We start from the raw sequence: 21,658 nt of genomic DNA on the forward strand, positions 1-21,658 counted from the left end.
TTTTAACATTTTCGTCCTCCATAAAACAAAATCTTGAAAAAATGCAGCCTTTAGTCAGAGACTTTCAAGTTTGTTCAAATATCAATGACAGTTTTTTACTTAATTCCTTGGTAAATATTTTTTCGTTAAAACTATGATCTGTGGTAAGAATATATATCTTAATGCTGGTTACATGTTTATTATAGAAATATAGAGGAAGACTACAATATGTTTCAGTCGAGAACTTTATCAATTCTAATGGAAAATGTACATTTTTTTCTTTCTTAAATCTTGGAATTTTTAAAAAAATCTTTCAATGGTAAAAGAAGAACAAACTTAAAATTAAAATGGTAATAAAACAAGCTTTTATGAAAATTAATTTTAAAACTATGATTGACAGGGGCTTTTTCTCACTTTAAGTTAACCTGAACAATCTGAGAGTGTAAAATTAAATTAATAACATTATTAATGCTCAGCAATGCTTCGAGAAATTTGTTTCACGTTTTTACTGAAAAATAATCGTGTGCCTGTTTACCCAAGCACCATGGTTTTCTATGATGCAAGATATTATATAAAGAAGGACAGTTTTGCGCTCTACACTTCGAAAATCCATAAATATTTAAATAAAATGTACTTAAAGGACATGGTTTTGGTGATAACATATGTGTTTAAGTCTTTAATTAAAAATGAAATATTTCAACTAATTACGTCATCTTTTTTAATGTTTTGATTTAAGCCCAAGTTTGATTACACATGATGAATATACTGGCATATATACTCCGGAACTGAACACGGGGCTATGTCGATACGAGGTAGTTTACACTAACACATCAGCTTCTGGTAGCAATACGGTGTGTATTATGCTATGGTACGTAAAAATAAGTATTCAATAGTAATTGTGAGAACCTATATTTTGAAATAAATTGAAATGTTTCTCTTATTTCAATTAATTGATTATTAAAGCACCAAAGGTGAATCACGTTGTTACAAAGTCCAAACCAATGACATCACTGACAGTAAGTTCAAAAAATCAAAATATGTGATGCTTTCAATAATTTTTCATTGTTCAGACATTATCATCACACCGTTTTTCATTCTTAATCTTCATTTCACCGTTATCAATAGAATGTTCAACAAATCCTTGCGTTAATAATGCTTACTGTCAAACCACAATTACGGGACATCTAAAATGCCACTGTCAACAAGGAAACTGGGGAAGGTATTGTGAAAACAGTGCGTATCTTGATATATTATCATACAAACTAGGCTCATAAATAATTCATTAGCAAATCTTCTGATACCTTTACATACGTCTTTGGTACAGTGTTAACAACGTTACTGTTGACAAGCCAATCGTGTTAAAATGTTTGTGTATCTTAAGTTATCGTTCGTGTAACGTGCGGGATCGTACCTGCATCAGAAAAAAACAATTTATGTTAAACCCCTTCTTTACTTTTCTTGGCAACATTGACGCTTGTTTTTTTTTTATTTGAATAAAGACAGTTACACCTCTTGATTGTTAAAATATTGTCATTTATTTAAAAATGACGCAAAAATTATAGAACATATAAACATAAACAAAAGTGGCTGGAAGATCCACAAACATTTGAAAAGAAAACAAATTGGAGAGTATTGAACAAGAGGGGTCTCCCGCCGCAAAATTGCTAAAACTAGTTCACATGCTGAAAAACTACCATTAATGAAATACAATGGAAACAAAAGTGGTGCATAAAAAAGGCCATCAACCTGAAAGGTTGAAGCACCACTCGAGGCGACGTATGAAGGAATGACCCACCAAAGTTACACGCAGGGGGTCTCGACCATTCGCCCTCGATGTTCCCGCCATCTTGGTAAAAGAGATACTAGTAAACACACGCCAGGATGTTGGATCGAGTAAACGAGTCAAAAATACTGACCTGAAAGTCCCGAAGGACGAATGATCATTGTATCCAGATAGTATCTTAGTATTATTTCAAATTCCACCCATTCACAAGCATGAACATAAAAATAAAGCTCTGTCTTGAACGATTAACAATATCTGTGCAGCTTCCCCTAGCATAAACAAAGAATGTAAAAATAGCCCCCGAGTGTGCGGCTTTCTGATTGGCGGATCGATCATAGAATTTGCATACGGTAATTCTTTAAGACCGGATAAAAACGGTGATGTACAACAATAAAAAATTATGCAAGTCCCCATAAATGTTACACAAGTATAATAATATGGTATGTAATCAAAAACATAAGTTATAACGATTAACAAATTAAGGATTAACATAAATTGCTTTATTTACAAAATAAACCCTATTTTGCGTCTTTTACCGTGTATGATCGTGCGTGGTCGTGTGTTTTTGTTTATGGTTTTTTTGTTTTGTTTTTTTGTTTTGTTTTGTCTTTTTTTTTTTTTGGTTTATTTTGTCTTTTTTTGTAATGTTTACCTAGTGCCGGTATTTATTTATATTTATTCGAAAACAACGACAAGTAGTTATTAAAACAACACAACAATTTGACTTTAAAACCTTTTTTATAGAAGAATATTGACTCTTCTTTACATACATTAATGTTCATGTCAGCGGTAATGTTTTTAAAAATATTTTATCGTTAAATAGTATTTCAACAGCTCATTTAATCCTTTAATCGGTTGTATTAGTTTAGCATGATTTTGTAAGCAGTTTCTATCAAGCATCTGTCGTATCTTGACACATATTTATAATCATATTAGCGTCAAGCAAGAGAGACACGTTGAATGAAAGCGGTCAAGCTTATCTATTCCCCGATTAAAATTAAAAGGATTATAGTTTTCTTTCAAATTATATCAAAAAACAATATGCATCCCTCTCCGTTAATTTGTATGAATATTCATTACAAATCATATTTATTGAGACCCTTTCAGATTTAAAATAAATGAAATTTAATCGATTTTAAACAGTTTATTCTAGAGATACGGAATGTATAAATCGAAATTTTCTGAACAAGGTAACGAATTTACCAGTATCTCTCACTATTAAATCATACCTAGGGAATTGGATTAGATTGGTGAGGATCATGTATTATTTTCACTTCTTTACACCTAATTTTCTTTAACTAATGATAGAACTAAATATATTCGCTGTGGAGCCAACACAGTTACATAGTGTGTGAATCATATCTTATCTCGTAAGAATGAAACAATGCATGGGTACATGTCGCTTTTCAATAATCAAACATTGAAATTAAAATTAAAGCAAAACGTTTCTTGATATTAACTTTAAAATTTATTTTTGATTTTGCGTGTATAATGGTGTAGAATAGTTCGGTTTTTTTTTATTGTTATCATCGTGTATCGTTATAAATAAGTAAGTTAGGGATCGTCCATGTATCCTGTGTTATCGTTTATGTATCGTGCGTGATCGTTCGTGTATCAGAATCATGCATATCGTTTGTCAACAATAATGTTGTTACCATTGTACACTAGGCAAAATTGCTAACGCACCACTTACTACATGTATTTCTTTGATTGTTTTAGATCTGAACGCAACAAAGACCGATTAGTATATTATTTTAATAGTTTATTATATTTCAGAAAATGAAACATCATTTGTTGCAAACTTATTGACCAGTTGCTTTGATTACTGTTTATGAAACATTTGTACCCCCCCCCCCCCCCCCATTATGTGATTCACATATCAATATCGGGTGTAATCTCTATTTGCACGGATAAATGCATTTGTCTGTCTTGTCGCCTAGTAGTTACGCGGCACTTTGGAATTCTTGCTCGGTCCCTCACACTTCCGGTTTGTACAAATTTCCTAAGGAATTGTGAGCACGATTTGAGCATTTCTAAAGAACAGTTTCACTTCGGTTAACATTGCATCTATTTATCCGTTGGGGCATTTAAATGTCTTACTTATAATCAAGGTCACCTTTTTTAACATTAAATGCATCTTTGAAAATTTTAGGATGTAAATGTTATTTTATCTAAAATGTGCGTTAGGAATTTTGTCTAGTGTATATGGTAGATTAAGATTTGTTCAAAACATAATCACTTTGGACCAGGAAGATCCCTTATATGGGCTCTAAGCCACTGAAACAAAAAAATCTTTGAACTTTTTTTCTAAAGAATATCAAAGCTAAACTTGTTGAACTAATTGTTTTACTAGAATTGCAATGATAGTAAGGACGTAGCCAATTGTCTTAATATATCAATCACCGACCGTGTATCTTTAATAATTAATACTCTCTATACTTTCAAAGGATATTGTACCAGCAATTCTGACTGCGAGAATGATGCCTTCTGTTTTATAACATTTAATGAAACAAATTGCCTGTGTCGACCGGGATATGTTGGCTCTACATGTGATCAAAGCAAGTACCTTTTTACTTCTGTAGTATCTCATACCAAAAAATGGTTACGCCTGTGCTATGATATTAATGTTTTGATTTTTTATTATTTGCAGTGTTTAAAATTTAGATCTATTGCATATAACTTCAGTATAATTTTGAATGTCACGTTTCATTTTCGGTAACATACAGTACCCATTCATTGAGTACATATCCGTACAATGAAACTTGACTACAATTTTTCTATAGTCAACTTTCCTACTTTTATGGCAATATATCTTAATTTCCTTCAAATGAAGTTTTTGTCTCCATTACAATTCGATACGCAAGGGCATGCTTTACGTATATGAACAATTTCTAACGCGAGGCAAGCTACTTACAAACAAGTTCATAAAGAAAGGACTGTCTAAAATCATGATTGAAATCATCTTTTTTGTCAGTTCTATGGTCGATACAACGACCTTGTCAGCAAATATAATCTAACACTGGGTCGCATGCTGACGGACGTTTTTCATACTTATCATTACGTTAGACTATAATTAATTACCTAATTGTCTACGGAGTTTTCCGTTTTTTTCTGGATTTCGACAAAGAGCATACAGCGAATGTGACCGGTCAGCAGAGGATGCTCACTCCTTATTACACCTGAATTCACCTCAATTTTTAGAGATCCGTGATTGCTTTGCTCCTTTTTTGTATTTTTTTTTTTTTTTTTTTTGGAATTGAAATTTTGGGCACTGTTCGTTATCAACACACGTCATATATTTTTTTTTTATAAATCTTTTTGAGAACTACTATGTTACAATCGTGAACTTGCTATCCAAGTGTAAAATCGAATTTATTTACACCATGACCACTAGATCTAAACTGAGGACCTAAAAGGGGTTCAAAGTTTAATGAAAATATTGAGAAATTTTTACAATTTTTAGCAAAGCTACAATTTGTGACATTACTTTGCAAACATCTTTAGATAGGTCAGATTTTTTAATTGTTAAACTGGGGTCCCTAGACCAATACTGGGACCCTTAGGGCGTTTCAAAGTTCAATATAGAAAATTTTTTTTTTAAAAGTGCTTTAGAAACCTTTCACGAACCACAATGTTATACTACGCTAGTTTTCTATGCAAATTTTAGGTTTAGGTAACGGTGTGGCAAATGGGCATATTGTTTTCATATAGTAGAGTAACTACTTGTTAATACAGATATATTACAGATTGCTTCATCGTACGTATTTATCACCAAAAAGCTATGGTAAATTAAACAAATAATATATTTTGTAGAACTTTACCGAACAATAACTAATGGAATGAAAAAAGAAGTAAGTTATTACATTTGTGATCATAGCATGTTCTTAATTTTTAACAGAATGCTCATTTATATAATGATTAAATTTATTTTGTTTGATAGGGGCATTTTACAATGATGAGCCAAATCGATGTTCTAACATGCTATATCAACGAACCATGTTCTATTCCATTTAGTGTTTACAAATATATTAATAGCAAGTGAGTATATGATGAACTATAAATCGTTGTTTTTTTCTATATACAAGTTTTTCAACTAGTATAATGTTTAATACCGTTTCCTTTCGTGAAGGTCTCATATAGAGTTAGGACGTTTGGATGAAACGTTTGAATTTAAATCTCTTATTTTGGAACCATCAGCAAACCAAGAAGGAATAGTTCATGGAACCTTGACGGTGATTGGTCATGAACTAGGAATGAAATTGATATGTGTAGACTCTTTCGAATCTCTGCAGTAAATATTTAAGAATATCTATCAATTTTCTTTTATCTTTTATTTCATTAAGAACAATATTTGCTCTAATAAAAGATTCCAAGACCATTTATTAACTTAAATTTATTATTTCAGAAAAACCAAAATAGAAGATGAACTTTGTTACAAAATTAATGTTACAAAAGGTAATTATGTTTTGAATCCCTCCTTTGTACAAATTAAACTCGATAGTTATTCTAGAAAAATAAGTCATGTTTGTTGTATGTTGCAGGACAGTATTTTGCGCCTCAAAAGGTAATGCGTTTGAAAGAAGAAAAAATTTCGAAAATATAAGAAACACTTTATCTGTTTATTAAAATATCAGCGAGCTCGATATGTTTAGCGGCCTTAGATCGATGAAAATGATAATTTCTTAGAGACAAAGGACAATATATAATTCATTGACAAAATTCGGTTTACCATGAATTGATTTTAACCATAATAACAATAACGACAATAAACGTCGCGTACTTCGGTATACTGTCGATTGAAAACAACAATTAATTGATAATTGATTTTCCAGTTGTTCCCACATTTTGTACACCCTACTCCTCCTGACTCCACAAATATACAATGTGTTGTCAACGAACAGTGTTATATAAACATATGGGGAAAAAACAAATTGGGGGTAGACCATTGGTGAGCTATTTTTTCATAAACTTAAACATAACTTTGGCAGTCTCGTGATACACACTTATCTGGCAAAACGCATTTTTAAGTCCTAATTTTAAAAGTTACGTTTTTAGTCCGTTATTACTGACTGACAAAAACATCGAGGATGGCGTGCATGTTTTCCCTTTAAGAGACACCGTAAATCAGCCTTGCCGTTTTGATGTATCGATATTACCAGAAAACACCACTGATCTCCGCCTTTGTTTCACTCTCTCTAGTAATGCATCGGAAGTAAATAAGTAAGTTTTTCTCTGTTTGATGAAATTCTAATATTTATCAAAATTTAACAACAAATATGTAAACTATCGCAATTTGAATACAATATCACAATAAGTACCAACAATGTTATATACTCCTTTTCGACATGAAAATGCTGCGTTTATCTACATTACTCTGTTTAAAGTTTTAACACAATTTAGACTTTAGATTTGTTTGTTTCTACACATTTAACTTTTTTTTAATTTTGAAGATAACGCAGAGTTGATCACCTTAATATATTGTATGCAATGTTTTCTCTAAAAAGTTTACCAGAAGTAAAATATATGCAAATAAAATTCGTTTTGACTTTCAGTTTTTTCCCCATTGTGCTTTTGACTTATCTAGCTCTTAATTTATCAATACTATCGTGTTGTATACATTTGTTTAAACATTTTTGACTGTCTCTGAAGGTTTTTTTTAAAATCATTTATAATAAAAGTGTTCGATATATATTTCAGATATCAGATGTACGAAGACAAGCGCTGCTTCCTTATTAGTTTCCTACAGGATGTGGAAGGTTTTACCACAGTATTATTTTAAATTTTAGGCAATGCCATCGAACATAATTAAGGATTTTAATTTTAATAATTTTGTATTATTCGAAATATAGTTTCTCACGTTATGAAATTAACAAAAATTTATGCATAACAATCAATATCATCGTAAACAAATATGTTTTATAAAAAATTGATAACAATGTATTACAGGTCAAGGTCCTTGTGCTGGAATGTCTTGTCAGCACAACGGATTTTGTGATGGAAGCTCCCCTGTTTCCCGATGCTTGTGTCGATCAGGATTTTCGAGCGAAAATTGTTCCAAAGGTCTGTCCAGGCAATATTAAAAGGAAACCTTAATCCTGTTGATTTAATGTTTTTCATTATTATTTGATTTTAAAAAAAAATTTGAACAATAAAGGTTACCAGCTTTCAAATTTATACGAGTGGAAATATTAAAATATTAACTAGTTTTTTTCTAATAAACTAAAATAATGACTTTGTAACTCAAAAATGATATAGTAAAAATGTTTCAATTACAATTACTGTAGAAAATGAAGCTTTGTGAAGAAAAATACCTATGAAATAAAAAACGATTTTTTATTTTCTCCAAACTACATAATTGCCTGTACAAGATAATTTAAGTTGTAAATGAATATCTCAAAGTTTGTGACACAAACAATGACGCAAATGTCTCTTGAAATTAATAAGAATAAAACCTTTTGAAAACATAATGCACAGAGTTATAGTGATTAAATCAATCATCATTCATTGAAAGATTTACCAAATGATGATCGAACCCTTTTATTTTTACCTGAAACCAAACAAAGAAGCCTTTATGTTACAAGTGTTGATTCTTGTTCACATCGTTACCAATGTATTTTAGATTTTGGATTAGCCCAAGGAATAAGTAACTATTCGACATCGCAGGTAAGGTCATAGACGAATTTTTTTAATTTTCATGTTGAGCAAGTTAAATCAAAGCAAATCGTTATTGTCATTTTTCTTTGATAAAGCTTTGTAGAATGAAAGCCTGTTTATTGTTTAAATGTTAATATGTTTTACGGTGCGACCGTTGGGGCGAGCGCAGCAGGTGATCAAAATGAATTATGATAAATCAATAAAAAATAAGGTAGTGACGTAAAGTAAATGAATTTGAATGCAAAATAAAATAAATATACCTATTTTTCCAGTACATTTTCATTATTCATAATTCATAAGATTTTTTATTTATTTATATACCAATCTGATTAAAATCAGATCTTTGTAACGCTCCGAAATTCTGATAGTCGCTAACCAAAGTGTAGAGACATCAGAATTTGTCGGAACGGATCAAAGATCTGATTTTAATCAGATTGTTTATATACTGGTCGCACGCCAATATAGAATTTATATCAGATAAAATGTTGTTGAATAATAAAGATTTTAACATAATGTACATTGCAGTTTATTTCCTCTTTTCTTGCACCAGACATTTTTATTAAACTTACAAATAAAAATTTCCCCCGTTTAAAAAAAATCAAATTTACGTATAAAAAAAAATTGTTGATCACATAAAGAAAATGGATCCCCCGGGAACATGTATTATCGTAAATAGTAGTGAAAATAAAGACACTTTTGAGCAGCTAAAGAGCTAAAGGCATACCACGCACTCCCCATTCCCCACCCCGATTAGAATTTTCCTGATTTTGAGAATTTTATTTTTCTTTTTGCTTATGAAGATTTTTTGAATGATGTTGCCACGCCCCATTTAAAAAACGTTCCTGGAAATTACCGTAAATATAGTGAATAAAATAATTGTGAGCATTCATCCAAATGAGAGCAAGTTACAGCTGTTTCCTATCTCTGAAGAAATGTCCCGATTCGTTAGCTCTGCAAGATTTTGAGAAGATTTTGGTATTCATATTTCAGCAGATTTACAATAACTACTTAGAGTAGTTTCCCCTTATTGTGACGTCAACGTTCACGTCAGTCAAGTGTAGTCTGTATCTCTAAAAACACACTAGAAAAAACTACGCGAAAAATACTGTTTGGTTTACTTAAAAAGCATGATGTTCTGAAAATTACACAATTTATCTGTTTCTCAAAAGTTTTACGTTGATTCTCGCGAGATGGTATCCAGTCTAGTGAGATCGGCCGACATTGAGGAATTGCATTGTGGGTCGAAATTTACTGACTCCGAAAAATTCTGTCGGATCAATGTGTAAGAAATCCATTGTGACGTCACTCGAAAGGACGATAACTCCGGAAATTGGCGTTGTTTCAATGCATAAACGTAGTCTTTTATCTTGTTCTCGTGAGCGTGTGAAATGGGAAACCATAATTACAGGGAACTACTGGGACGATTAAAACAAGGCATTACTAGTCCGATTTACTGACGCCAAAAAAATCCGTTGAATGAATGTGCAAATAGTCCGAATTTTCTATTCACACACGCCTTGCCGGTAGAGCTCGCTTCGCGCCGGCGCTGCGCGCCGGCGAGCTCCGCTCGCTATTACTATCATTAATTTCAGCTTACACCTCTGTTTGGAGACTTTGTATTGCCAAAATTGATTAGATGCCCACTTCGACAAGAATGTGTGATACCATATTCTGTAACAAACACAGACAGGTTTTTGTTTTATTTGTTTACACAGCAAGCATTTTCTGAAAAATAAACACTAAGTGAAAGCAGTTTTTAGAGTTTTCACACTTTTTTCAGCTCCTGTGGGTTTCATCTTTTATGGACCGGGGCAAACTTTAGCAGTGTACATCTCACGAATTCTGTGATATTAGAATCATCGGACTGCAGTGGAAAAGCTACAATTATACACAATATATCTGGAATAGACGAATTTTGTCTATCTCTAAAATCGTCTGATGGGTGAGATTTATTACTACAAATAATTGCCTTCCTATAAAATGAAAGTTCACTGAAGATCAATGCAGAAGTAACGTGTGCTGTCAGTTCGACTATATATATTTATATATGATCTTTTCGGCAAAACCATCCCGTCAATTCCCATGAAAAATGACAATAATAAAAACCCCGACCATCTAAAAAAGCCATAAACCAAATCTGCAATAAAGCGGTTCTTGGTAACGAACTTTAAGGTGGTATAAATTATAAGTTATATACTAGGCGGTACAATTTAAGAAAAGACGTGCTTTTACAAAAAATATAGTTATAACATAGGCATTTTCAAAATGATAGTGCATGATTAAAATAGTGATATCCCGCTCAACGCAGGAATCAACACTTTACACAAAAAATGATATAATGCTTAATATGACTCTACAGAATACTATGTCAATTGTCTTCTTAAATACTTTCATAACATAATCTTTAAAATTGGAATAAAAAAAACAGCATGGCTGGAAATTTAGAGGAAAGGGCAGGAATGAAAAATATAAACTGAATACATGTACGGTTTTTTTGCCGCTGACTTGGAAAAAAGCATACTTTTTTATTTTATTTTAATCCAGTGAGTCGGTATTTAGCTACAGTGTGCTATTTGTTCCCTATGTAAAATTTTACTATAATATTTGTTACTTTTAAAAAAGATTTTAAAAACCGATTTGAAGAAAAAAAAATATTGCATGCATCTTTTATAAATAAAGATCAAAGTAAAACATAATCTGTTCATTGTGTACAATTTAATGTATTAGGTTTACTACCAATCTGTGGTCTTTAAAATATATGAAATATTAAAAAAAAAAACGCTGTTGGATGCATATTTATTTGCATATTTAAACCAAAATTGTTAGTTGTAAAGTAGCTGCCCAATAGTTAACTCGCCCTTCACATTCTGCTCTGATGTTAAGCCCCTGTCACACTGTCACGATTTATACTACGATTGCCTACAAATTACTCAAAGTTAAAAATCGCCATTATTCGCCAGGTCAGTCTCGCGATGGTTCTATAATAGGTGATTTTTTTCGAATCTAGTAGGCTCGACTACTATGTCTGCTCGACAATTTACGATGTTTGATCGATAACAGGACGAATTGTGGCGATTTATGTACGAATTTCGGCGATTAAATAACGAACGCCATGAGATCTTCCTATTAGCAGGTAGGATGGAAGACGATTTTTATACGATACTCTTACGATTGAGTACGATATTGTACGATTGATGCACGATATCACCACGAGTAAATCCGAGTATTTACGATTATATATCTGGGGTGTTAATTTATAAAGTGAGTATTAAACAAATTAATGAATGCATTTTGCATAAAATACTTACCTTGAAATAAGTTTTAATTTCAAATATAAGATGAACAATGCAATCAGAGTAATACTCATATACATGTAGATTATAAAAGATGTATGAAAACAAGTACAGGTAGAAGTAAATTTGTTATTTAAGATTACCAACAAAATACATATTGTGACAATGTTTTCAATTGTGAGTAATATTTTCATACTTTGCTGATGGACGTTTATTCCTGTATTTATAAACAAAATGAAGATCGTGATATTGTTTTAAGTCATGAATTGTTAAGATATCATGAAAGTGGCAGCAGTAATGTTGATCTATTTTCTGAATAAGATTATCAATGGAGAACAAAATTCATTTTTACAGAATGAAAAAATTACAAGTATATGTAAAATTTCAAAAGAAAAGATTCTTTAAAAAACGTACATAATTACTAAACGATGCACTTAGTAATAAAAAAGGAATACCATTGCTAAACAATAACTAGTCTTGTATTTTCGTACTAACTCGTAGATCACTCACAAGGTTCTCGTATTGCTCTTGCCCCTTATCGCCTGTTTTCCATCAAATCGAACTACATTCCCATTCACTCGGAGGACAGTCGGAGTGACTCGAGTAGAAAACTCAAGGTAGATCGAAGGATATTCGTAGCATCGTTAGTACTACGATGTTTCGTAAGTTTCCCACGAATGTAGTTTTATTGCGACTATGTGGACGAGTGTTGTGCGAGTGTCGTGCGAAAGTCTACAAATACTTAAAAATCGTACTGTTGGCACAATTGATATGAACATGCTCAAAGCAATCGCCGCGTTAGGCTATTTGCTGAGAAGAAGGAAGAGATCCTAAAACTATATCTACGATGAATCCCGAATAAGTGAGATGATTGAATTCGTACTCTATTGTTGCTCAAAATAGTGACAATATGTCAAGGGCTTAATTAGTCTAGCCGCGCTTCTCAGGACCCGTCATGGAAAGTTTTTCCAAGTTAAAACACTTTCAAATTAATTGCGTGGACCCTGAGGTCCACGCAGAAAATATATAAGTGAGGTTAAACCGGATGCTATGGGGAAAATTCAGTCTGCGCATGAGCTAGCCTGGTTCCTGTGCGTAATGGGTAGCTCAGAAAACGTTTATCTGAATCGGGATCGGGATTCCGTGCCATATGTGTGCATAAGTTCAAAGGCGCTGTAATTGTAATGTTGTCGGTAACAGAAACAAAGTATTCCTTTTAAAGAATTGATTGGCATGTGATATGAATTATCAGTATTATAAAATAATTTAATGTTATACCGAAACTACAACATGAATAAAATAGCATAATTTGCAATGTTTTGTTGTTTTCCGAATACACATGTAGCTTAACTTTACTTTTATAGTAGGCGAGGCTAGAGTACTTCCCGATTAATATTTTTTAAGTATTTAAGTATGATTGAATAACTATGTCACTGTATAAACGTTTAAATCTCAAGAAAATGCAAAATATGAAATTTTTAATCTACATTAAGCTGTCACTTCATAGTTAACAAAGTAGCGTGAATCGTAATGTGTGCGCAAATAGTAGAATTCGCCGAATGCCTGATAATATGCATGCAAACTTCATTCATAGATAGATCATAATTATTTTAGAAATATGAACCCTTTAAATTCTGAGATAAAAAGTCAGGGCTATATATTCATGTATACGTAATACAACGTACAAATTTAGTTGTTAAAAGCAGAAGGCTATAGTCGGTGAAATCTCTGATAATCTTAAGGCTTTCACGTTTTCGTTGGAAACACATGCAAATGGTCCATGTATTGTAGTCCTTTTTTAAAGGACAGCAACTTGTTTATTTATTAATCAAGTTTTTTAAGATAATCATAGGTTCCCGATTAAAGGTATCCGCCAACGAAGCATGACGAACTCGTCCTGTCAACCCGCATCCTTGATAAACACGTTCTGGAAAGTTCTATTCGATTTCTAACCAGAGGTCGTGCTGTGCAAGCGTCTATCTGTAAAAGATAAAATTGTGCATTCAAGAAACGAATAGACTCTTTCTATTTATTCAGTATCCGTCAAATCAATATCTATAAATATCCTAAATAGGTTCTGAGGTAATATACTCATGCTTTACGTAATCATTCAATATTAATTCATTGCAAGCATATACATTGATATAAACTCCAATTGACTTGGATCTGCCATGGCGTGACCAACACCTTACTCTCATTTCTGCTATTTCGAGCTGGTTTATCGAAAATGAAAGTAGATTTTTTAATTTATTTCTCAATAATTTTTTATCAAGTAAAATTTTAGCTTACGGACAACATATCACACGTATTGAAATTACCAAAGTTCTAAGCAGTTACTATTGTGCAGGCGTTTTGTAGTTTATTGGCAAGGTGTCTTAATGTATTATTATAGATAGTTTATTCATACCGTACGTAACCTATTTGGATCAGAAGGTGTTCAAATTCAAATAGGCTAAACCTATATGATGTTTTTCGATAGCTCAAGCTAATTTGCTACTTTTAGACTCAAGTGGACATAAGTGGATCATAGATTCCTTATTAAAATATACTTTTACCTGGTTTGTGGTAACGCACTTTGACAAACAATATGTCTTTGAAATTTGTTTTCAAATCTTATCAGTTCTTATAGTGTAAATATACGTTTTTTAGCTGTGTTTGTATCGGTCTGTCAGTAACATATTCTTCTTGCATTTTTCTCCATAGCTTCTGTTAGTATATGCTTCGAATTTTAGCACACACTCTGATTTAGCCTGTCATTTGGTACGATTTATTTATAACCAATCTTAAATAAACTTTCTATTTATCCATGCATCTGTCCTTAACAAATTTTCGTAACGGCTTTCTCAGAAACTACTATTTGCAGATGCTAAAAATTTTAACAAGAACTGTGTTTTAGCATGCTAAATTGTTAGATTCATTATTGTATGAATCTGCGTCAGTGTCCTGTTTCTCTCTGCATATGTCCGTAACAAATTTTTTCACAGTTCTTTTCAACAATTACTCTTTGTAGTTGCTTGAAAGTTTAGTATCATCTCTGTTTGGACATGACGCATTGAATTTAGGTTTTTAAAGTTTAGCACTCTAATTGTTTAGGCATGCTGTATGATGGAATTCATCTTTGTACGAATACGATCCTAGCTTCCTGTTTATCCGTACTTAATTTTCATTGCAATTTTCTCAGCAACTACTTATAGCAGGTGCTTGAAATTTTGACACGCATATTGTTATTTTGCATGTGACATTTCTTAAACTGGACTCGTGTTAATTCACATAAAAGCGTATATTCACATCCGTGCAAGATTATCATCAATGAGCTCACAGACTTCCTCTTCGGTGTTTTTCAAAATATAAAAGTATTTCGACTAAATTTAAAACAATTTCTTTTCAAAAAACGTTAATATCGACAATTTACAGCAAATTATTGTTTTCTTTTTAAAGTGCGTTGACTTAGGAAAATATCGAACTTTTAAAAGGGAACAATTGTCAAATTGAATTGTAATATAGATTGTTTCATAGAAGCTTTGAACTCTTAGTTATGCTTAGTTATTTATCCTCCGAAATAAGAATGATAATATTTTCAGAGGAAAATCTAAATAACATTTGATTTCATTTTAAATTTAATAGTCTGATCTCATATGACAACGTCTGCTGCAATGTGTCGTCTGAACCTGGTAAGATATTATACCTTTTTATTATACTCTGCCAACAAATCAAAAAATATAAGCTATGATTTCAAGTTTTCTTTTTTACCTAATCGAATGAATTTATTTTTTTTTTTTACATATTTATCAATACCTTAACAAGGTTAATTTTGCTCCATCTTGAACACAGGTGTGTTTAAAGAGAAATAATATGAGACATTGAGTTTGCACAGTTTTAAAATCGTCCGCTGACAACGAGGGCTAATATTTCCCTAATAAATACAAATTTCAAATTTTTTACTAGCATGACTCCTGAATATCTCTCCAAATTATTTGATTTTATAATTCAAACACGTGCAACTCACGGTATAAATAAAAAATTTCAACAAAACATTGTTCAAACTCCGAGTATTGCAGTAACCGTCTTAGTACATCATGCGGTTTCAAATAAAAGTATACACTTAATGTTTATTTTTTAATATCTACCTTTTAGCTAGGAAGTGACCGAATCAGGACTGGAGTTCATCATTATAGTGTGAATTGATAGAAAAATAATATTTTTTACATACATGGAAGCTATATTCTTAAAACAGGCTTTGTACAGAAATTACAAAATATTTTTTATGTGACATAACTAAATAAGATTTATTAAATTATTAAAAATTTCAATAAGAGAAAACCATTATGGTTTATTTATATAATATCCCAAAATTTTGGTTTCATTATTATTGTCTGGGAGTTTTGTCCCTTTTGAATATATGAATTTAAGTTTGATTATATATACTACTAAAATAGTTTATTAGCTCAAACATTTTTACCAAGAGAGGTTAAGCATTTGAACGTGTACGTCTTTGGGTTCGTGTAAAGCTACAAATATGTTTACACATGCAAGCACTGAAATGCGCGTTATGTTGAATAAACTGTACACTTACGCATGCGTGTAAAATAGCTAGATTTTACATTTTTAACAAGTTCAGTTTACTCTTCTTGTATATGAAATAATATAATGATGAAACCAAAAGCACAGTTGTCCTTGAATTATCGTCCGCTGTATATAAAAAGTATAGAGTTTAGTTAAAAATGAGACAAGTTTTTACCTCCATGTACTTTTGATTCTACACAATTAGTACAACTCGTAAAATAACGCATTTCTACAAGTTTAGTTCAACTTGTAAAGTAACGCATTTGCAGAAATTTCAAGTAATTTACACATTAAATCAGGGGATTCTCCTGCTTACACGCACTCCTACATGTACGCATTTAAAAGCTTAACCTCTCCAATATATGAAGTTATGCAAAATTACGAAAACCTGGAATTGTGCCAACCCCCTTTATCGTTTAAAAGTATCTAGCAAAATTACGAAAACTTGGAATTGTGCCAACCCCCTTTATCGTTTTGAAGTTTTTGACGTATCAGTTATTATTCATTTACTTTTTAAATTTTCTTTTACAGATACTGCAGATGTTAATCTGTACATGTTTCAGGTAGGGAGTCAATAATTGTCCAGGCTTTATTATTCGTTAGTCTTTATCTATGATATCTATTTCTTTAAATTACGTACATGTATATAATTTTGAATGTTAGATTTTATCTCTAATCTTTTCGATTTCGTACTTGGCTTGGCTTTTCAGTCACAATTTATCCCTCCTTCACCAACCAATGGATCAGAGTTCAGTTGTACACCCGGACAACCATGTCATGTGATGTTTTCTACGGGAAAACACTTAAATCAAAAATGGTAAGTTAATAATTTTTTTAAAACTGTCACTTTCTTGCATACATTACGAAATGAAATATCACAGAAATTATGCTTCTGTTTGGCAATATTATGATAGTCATAAGTAGGTAAAGGTAGGCCTAGTAAGAGAAATAACATCTCCGATGAAATAGATTTGTTTCTTATATTGCTATATAAAAGATTGATAAGTGTAATGATGCCTATTTAGCTTTCCTAAATCAAAGTTTCAAATAAACTTTTCATAGAAAACATTTTTCACATTTTAGTCTTTTATTTTTTAATCAACGAAAAGGGGCAAAATCCTCAGGGGTTTTAATGTTTATCAATACAGTGTTATGACCCTTCTAAGGAGAAAAATTGAAAATTATTTAAGCAGGTGTAAACTTTTAAGTAATTACAGTCATCATTGGTAAAAAAAAAATTGTGAAATAAACACACGAACCACTTTAAGTTTAGATTTTTCAAGTTCATTTGACCTCAGGATTTCAAATGGCTAAAAAATCGCATTAATTTGTTTACATATGTTCTCAGTTTGACATGTAGGCAAGATATTTAGAAATAGATTTGCAGCAGACATTTTTTAATTACCAAGGATGATTGGTTAATGATTGCATTAATTACTTTGCGTTTAGATGGGTTTTTTTTGCATTTTTTAATAGTTAAGCCATTTAGTTTTTTGGGTCAAGGCTGGTCAATGTTGCACTGATGGAGTTTTGTTCTAATGTTTTGTCTTGCAGTCCTGACGTAAGAGATATAACAACATCACCAGTACATATTTTTGCCTCCTTAAATACTGAGTGTCATCATGACATTTTAATCCTATCAGAGAAAAATGACACCGGAAGTAAAAAATATTGTTTCCAGACAATGGTCTCTGGGTAAATTTCCTTGCATTTTATTTTTCCGGTAAAAGATTTTGACTATGAATTGTCATGAACATTTATATCTTAATGGTAAATAAATCAAATGATTGCAATATATGTATTAGTATTAATATATTTTCAGCATTACTGGAGAGACAAGATGCATAACAGTGCACTTTATGTTTCATGGTAAGATATGACAAAAACACAGTTTGATTGATTTTATTTTTATTCCTCATTTGAATATTTTATTATCTCAAATGATAATACATATCAAATGGACTCAAGCAGATGTAGCGCAGTCAATTATAAATCAATAAAATAAAATGAGCTCTTTAAGGTTTTTGAAGTGGTAGGTTTAAGAGGCCTTTACGTTAAGATTTAAAATTGCTTAAACAATCCCAACGTATTTATGTTTAACTTCTGTGCCTTCATGGTTCAGATTGTCATAGCTTCGAGCCTGAGGTCATTAAACATATTTTTACAGTAATTGATTAGTTTTTCTTTTCTTTTTTACCTTGATTTCAGTGTTACCCCTAAACACAACCACAACTGTAACAGATATTTCATCTACTTCAACTTCGTTTGTGTCTCAAAGTTCGTTAAATGTATTGTCTACAACAGATGTCCCAATAACTGCAAACTCTGTAAACGCCCAGGATTCAAACACAGAAGGTGGTTCATCTACAATTTCTTTATCTACAACAAGCTTGTCCACGAACGCAAATTCTAACAACGGCCAAAATGTCAACACAGAAAGTAGTTCAACTACAATTTCTTCGTCATCAACTGATATGTCCACAGCAGCAAAGACAATCATTGCACAGAATTCAAGCACAAACAGTGCTTTAACAACAGCTTCTTTTTCCACCTCAAATATACACGTGGTATTAAATTCTAATAACGCCCAGGATTCAAACACAGAAGGTGGTTCATCTACAATTTCTTTATCTACAACTAGCTTGCCCAGGAACGCAAATTCTAACAACGGCCAAAATGTCAACACAGAAAGTAGTTCAACTACAATTTCTTCATCATCAACTGATATGTCCACAGCAGCAAAGACAATCATTGCACAGAATTCAAGCACAAACAGTGCTTTAACAACAACTTCTTTATCTACAACTAGCTTGCCCACGAACGCAAATTCTAACAACGGCCAAAATGTCAACACAGAAAGTAGTTCAACTGCATTTTTTTCATCATCAGATGATATGGCCACGGTAGAAAAGACAATCATTACGCAGAATCCCATAGCAAAAAGTGGTTCAACTACAGTTCCTTTATCAACTACAAATATGCCTGTGGTGTCAAATTCTGATAACGCACAGGATTCAAACACAGAAGTTGGTCTAACTATCATTTCTTTATCTACAACTAGTTTGTCCACGAACGCAAATTCTAACAACGGCCAAAATGTCAACACAGAAAGTAATTCAAAGGCATTTTCTTCATCATCAGATGATATGGCCACGGTAGAAAAGACAATCATTACGCAGAATCCCATAGCAAAAAGTGGTTCAACTACAGTTCCTTTATCAACTACAAATATGCCTGTGGTATCAAATTCTGATAACGCACAGGATTCAAACACAGAAGTTGGTCCAACTATCATTTCTTTATCTACAACTAGCTTGCCCACGAACGCAAATCCTAACAACGGCCAAGATGTCAACACAGAAAGTAGTTTAAGTACAATTTCTTCATCAACAATTCCTTTATCAACAACAAATATGCTCACGGTATCAATTCCTGACAACGCCCAGGATTCAAACACAGAAGTTGGTTCAACTACAATTCTTTCATCAACAAGTAGTATACCTAGTGTATCACACTCAAATATCGCCCAGGATTCCAACACAGAAAGTGTTTCAACTACCATTCATTTTGCACCATCAGCCATTTCTCCCACAGTAACTCAAACCTCTGATCTGACGACAAATCACTGCAATATTAAGAAAGGTAGCTTTGCAAGCATTTTATATATAATGATAAAAGTATTGTATTGTGTATTATATAGTGTATAATGTGTTGGTTTTAATATTACCCTAATTCCAATTCCAAATCTTAGTAACTTTGATTAAAAATAGCTTTAAAAACATACCATACAGTAAGTAATTGAATATGGTATTTCAAACAATCTTACACTTCATAATTCCTATCACTTTTCTTATCGTGATTTATTTTTATTTTTGCAGTAAAACAAAAAGTGGTACGTATCTATACCATTGACATAAATAGGAGGGATACTCGAGGAGAGATCTAACTCAATTTAGTCGACATATTGTCACATATAATGTGGTTTTTAAGAAATGATATTTAAAGGAATTTTGATTTTGATATTTGGTACTTGAAGATGTATCGTTTCAATAAGATTTTAGGTACACCAGCTATCTATGTTTCGTGATCAGATAAACTTGTTCAACTCCATTTATTCAGGATTGCACCCCTATAATCTATCAAATGAAAAATTGTCAATATGTTTCGATTCCAAAAGTTTTCTTATTGCACTTTTTCAGGTATAAATTTCCTAAAGTAATTTGATTATTCAAAAATAAATTAAAACTTGTACCCGAGTTCTTCATTATGCAATATGATAAAACATACATGTAATGTCATACACAAAAGGATATTCACAAAGGGTTATTAAAGCCAATTTTCTGAAACACCCTATAAAACGTTAAGAACACAAACTGTCAATTACAAGGACAATTACTATTCAATGAAATCAAAGAATAGTATTTAAAACGTTCAAATGCGATCAAAAAGAGGGCTTTTGCGTTTGTAAAAAGTCATTTCATCATTTACAGCTCTTATAAACATGTTAAATGTTATATCCCCAATATGACCATTGTTCAAAAAGTATCACCCTGGCATTTGTACTCTAAGTTTTTTTGTTATTTTTTCTTCAACGCTTCACTAAGAACACTGCAAAACTATATTTCTTTCCATATATTTATCTATTTCATTATCTGCGATCATTTTTAGAATGTATGATGATCAAATCAGACACATTATCTAATTATTTGTAGGCAAAGGGACGAGTAGAATGTTATTGCATTAATCCAGACAACGGAATCATTACCAAAGTTATAGCTCTAAACCAACGAGTCTCCACGGAGAAACTATTGATAGCGGCAGGGCTGGGGTCAGGAGCGATGGTTACAACTCTTGGGGTGGCAGCTTTACTGTTTACTCTCACAAAGGGGTTTCGGAGTTCCAACAAGACAGGACGTACACAAAATTCTCGCAAATCCAGGAAAATAAGTGTCCAAAGCTTGAAGGATGAAGAGAACTGAGCTTAAAAAATTACAGTTTCATACAAACAGAAAAAATATTTAACCAGAACTGAACGTTACAGAATGATAATCTTGATCTTAATTTCATATTTTAAAATTACGAATAAATAAACTAGTATGTATTCAATAGTTGTTTTTTTAAATCACTGGTTGTAATCGTAAAAAATTGAAAACTATCAAATTTCTCAATTATGTATGTAAATAATCTTACATGTTATTTATATGGTCTTGCCACATAGAAACAAGTATTCTTCTTGAAGGAATGATCGGCACGGGATATCATTGGTCAGCTTCGTGTTAATGCGAACGCTTTGCAATACATACAATAAACATAGAAAATAGAACATAACACACCGTTTTCTTTTTTTGAAATACCAAGGAGTGAAAAAACTGAGTATGCGAATGTA

General features: G+C 31.9%; 1 protein-coding gene and 2 long non-coding RNA genes across 3 annotated transcripts; all 3 read left to right on the plus strand.

The window, feature by feature from the left end:
• Positions 1–720: 720 nt before the first annotated feature.
• On the plus strand, positions 721–1,324 carry LOC136276438 (uncharacterized). The gene is made up of 3 exons (XR_010714880.1): positions 721–847; positions 943–995; positions 1,105–1,324. It is a non-coding gene; the product is annotated as an uncharacterized lncRNA (long non-coding RNA).
• A 5,268-nt stretch (positions 1,325–6,592) lies between these two features.
• Positions 6,593–7,520, plus strand: LOC136276443 (uncharacterized). Its single transcript, XR_010714884.1, has 3 exons — positions 6,593–6,710; positions 6,818–6,982; positions 7,460–7,520. It is a non-coding gene; the product is annotated as an uncharacterized lncRNA (long non-coding RNA).
• A 188-nt stretch (positions 7,521–7,708) lies between these two features.
• On the plus strand, positions 7,709–21,361 carry LOC105348160 (uncharacterized). Its single transcript, XM_066088417.1, has 12 exons — positions 7,709–7,822; positions 8,382–8,425; positions 10,009–10,106; positions 10,197–10,358; positions 15,334–15,380; positions 16,804–16,835; positions 16,983–17,089; positions 17,827–17,967; positions 18,095–18,141; positions 18,481–19,914; positions 20,151–20,164; positions 20,985–21,361. Exons 1-12 carry the CDS (start codon positions 7,729–7,731, stop codon positions 21,249–21,251), a joined length of 2,487 nt encoding a protein of 828 aa, XP_065944489.1. The 5' UTR covers positions 7,709–7,728; the 3' UTR covers positions 21,252–21,361.
• The last annotated feature ends 297 nt before the right edge of the window (positions 21,362–21,658 follow it).

Source organism: Magallana gigas, chromosome 6 (genome assembly GCF_963853765.1).
Source record: "Magallana gigas chromosome 6, xbMagGiga1.1, whole genome shotgun sequence".
In the NCBI taxonomy this organism is placed as follows: domain Eukaryota; kingdom Metazoa; phylum Mollusca; class Bivalvia; order Ostreida; family Ostreidae; genus Magallana; species Magallana gigas.

What these genes read in the sequence shown, in the direction of transcription:
- LOC105348160 (XM_066088417.1), top strand. Translation starts at nt 7,729, where the DNA reads ATGTCTTGTCAGCACAACGGATTTTGTGATGGAAGCTCCCCTGTTTCC. An exon ending in TCTCTAAAATCGTCTGATGG is followed by an intron (nt 10,359 to 15,333) that starts GTGAGATTTATT and finishes TAAATTTAATAG; the next exon opens with TCTGATCTCATATGACAACG. An exon ending in AAACACTTAAATCAAAAATG is followed by an intron (nt 17,090 to 17,826) that starts GTAAGTTAATAA and finishes TTTGTCTTGCAG; the next exon opens with TCCTGACGTAAGAGATATAA.